At 31.9% G+C, this 2,296-nt stretch overlaps 1 protein-coding gene across 1 annotated transcript in view; it reads right to left on the reverse strand.

Moving 5' to 3' along the window:
- Positions 1–1,137: 1,137 nt before the first annotated feature.
- LOC106465656 (transmembrane and TPR repeat-containing protein CG4050-like) overlaps positions 1,138–2,296 on the reverse strand; it is a 60,896-nt gene continuing 59,737 nt past the window's right edge. Inside the window, exon 21 of the mRNA XM_022393592.1 lies at positions 1,138–2,067. Within this exon, the coding sequence (XP_022249300.1) occupies positions 1,783–2,067 (285 nt within the window). The 3' untranslated portion in view covers positions 1,138–1,782. The remainder of the gene's footprint in view (positions 2,068–2,296) is intronic.

The raw sequence follows: 2,296 nt of genomic DNA on the forward strand, positions 1-2,296 counted from the left end.
TACAAAGCTACACAATGGGCTGTCTGTGCTCTGCCCACCACGGGTATTGAAACCCGGTTTCTAGCGTTGTAAGTCCGCAGACATACCACTGTGCTACTGGGGGCTTTTATATACAAAATAGTAACAAATATACACTTGAAACTTATATTTTTTTATATTACTTTGTCTCTTTTAACAAATAACTCTTGATCGTGTTATTAACTATGCTAAATGGTGTGTTTAAAGGCAATTTCAAAATGTTTTTGTAAATTAGTTGTATTTGTTTCTTTATCTATCTAAATACTGATATACATAGTTTTGTTGAAGGCACTGTAAACTATTTCAGTTTTATGCAATAATAATGTTGAAGGAGTGACATATATAGTAATGTTAAAGATGTCTAATATTTAGTGACATATATAAGTATCTTGAAGATGTCTAGTATTTAATGACATATATAAGTATCTTGAAGATGTCTAGTATTTAGTGACATATATAAGTATCTTGAAGATGTGTAGTATTTAGTGACATATATATAATAATGTTGAAGATGTCTCTTATTTAGTGACATATATAAGTATCTTGAAGATGTCTAGTATTTAGTGACATATATAAGTATCTTGAAGATGTCTAACATTTAGTGACATATATAAGTATCTTGAAGATGTCTAGTATTTAGTGACATATATAAGTATCTTGAAGATGTCTAACATTTAGTGACATATATAAGTATCTTGAAGATGTCTAGTATTTAGTGACATATATAAGTATCTTGAATATGTCTACTATTTAGTGACATATATAAATATCTTGAAGATGTCTAGTATTTAGTGACATATACAAGTATCTCGAAGATGTCTAATAGTTAGTGACATATATAAGTATCTGAGGTGCTTCACTACGTTACCATCTGCAAGTTTTGGGTTTTACTTCGTCTTATTTAGTAAACAATTTGTTTTGTATATAGCTTTGATCCTTTTTGTAGCAGTTTTGAGCATCATCTTCACTACATCATTAACTATATTGATTGTGTTTTTAACGAACTGTTTATTTGAGGAAAGACGGTGTCTAGTTGTTTATGTATTAACTTTTAAAACATAGTAAGCGTATTGTATAACTGTTCATATATAGTGCACGAAAAACAAACAACAAACTGCACAATCTTTAGATTTTAATGTCTCACACGGGCAGAAACATGGAATTTAACAATTAATATATGTCAATGGAATTAAAATTCACAAAATTTGTTTGATTAAAAATATATGAGGATCCTAGACACAGAAAGAAATGATTTGAGAGGTGTATTAGAGATATACCATAATACCACCTTTAGGCATGAGGAGTTCGAATACGACACTAGTGTCATTATAAATACACTGTAAACTGTAATAACGCCACTAAGTATAAATTGTTGAGATACCTTAATGATCTTATTACAGGTACATTCTTTTGACTACTATATGTTACCGTGATAAATCCATGTGGCCTTACTGTTGCCATTAGTTTTTTTTTATGCTGTGGTCATGAAGATATCAAGGAATTTATAACTATTGCCATGCCATAATAACACTTTCGTTGCAATCAAGATCGTTTTAACTATTAGTAAGCCATGTTAACATTGCCGTTGCACTAACAGCATTTGTAATAATAAAAATACCAACGTTAGCAGGCTGGCATAGTAAATAGACCGTGATACGCTATCGTCTCAACGGCGGTACTTGCTGGTTTGAAGATATGCTAATAAAGCATGTGCTAAATGAAGACGATATATCCAAAACATATATGTGTTAATAAAACTGCTTTCTATCTTTCTGATGTAGGCGAACTTGAGACCTGTTTGTCACTCGATGATTCAGTCTCTGAGATTTTCACTTTAGAAGGATTCCTTGGATGATGTGAAATACTGCGAAGCTGTTTTCTAGTTATCTCTAGATGACGTTGAATGTATTCTACTTTTGGGTGTAGATTGACGGCGTTAAGAAAGCATAATTCTGCCTCTCTCAGCTCACCAGCTTGGTAATAGACCACGCAGAGGTTATGTAGGCCTTGCATGTGCCGAGGGTTGATCCGAAGAATCTTCTTATAACACTTTAAATCGAAAAATGAAAACATTTAGCAAACTAAGAAATAAAGATATAGTGTATTCATCTATTCATTGAAGAAAACACTGAATTTTGAGGTCCATCTAATACCGATCTAAGTAATATACACTTTTAAGTCTAAAGCGATAAAGTATAGAGTTTGTTTGTTATGAATTTTGCGCAAAGTTACACGAAGGCTATCTGCGCTAGCCGTCCCTAATTTAGCAGTATAAGAC

This window comes from Limulus polyphemus, unplaced genomic scaffold, assembly GCF_000517525.1.
Source record: "Limulus polyphemus unplaced genomic scaffold, Limulus_polyphemus-2.1.2 Scaffold2014, whole genome shotgun sequence".
Lineage (NCBI taxonomy): Eukaryota > Metazoa > Arthropoda > Merostomata > Xiphosura > Limulidae > Limulus > Limulus polyphemus.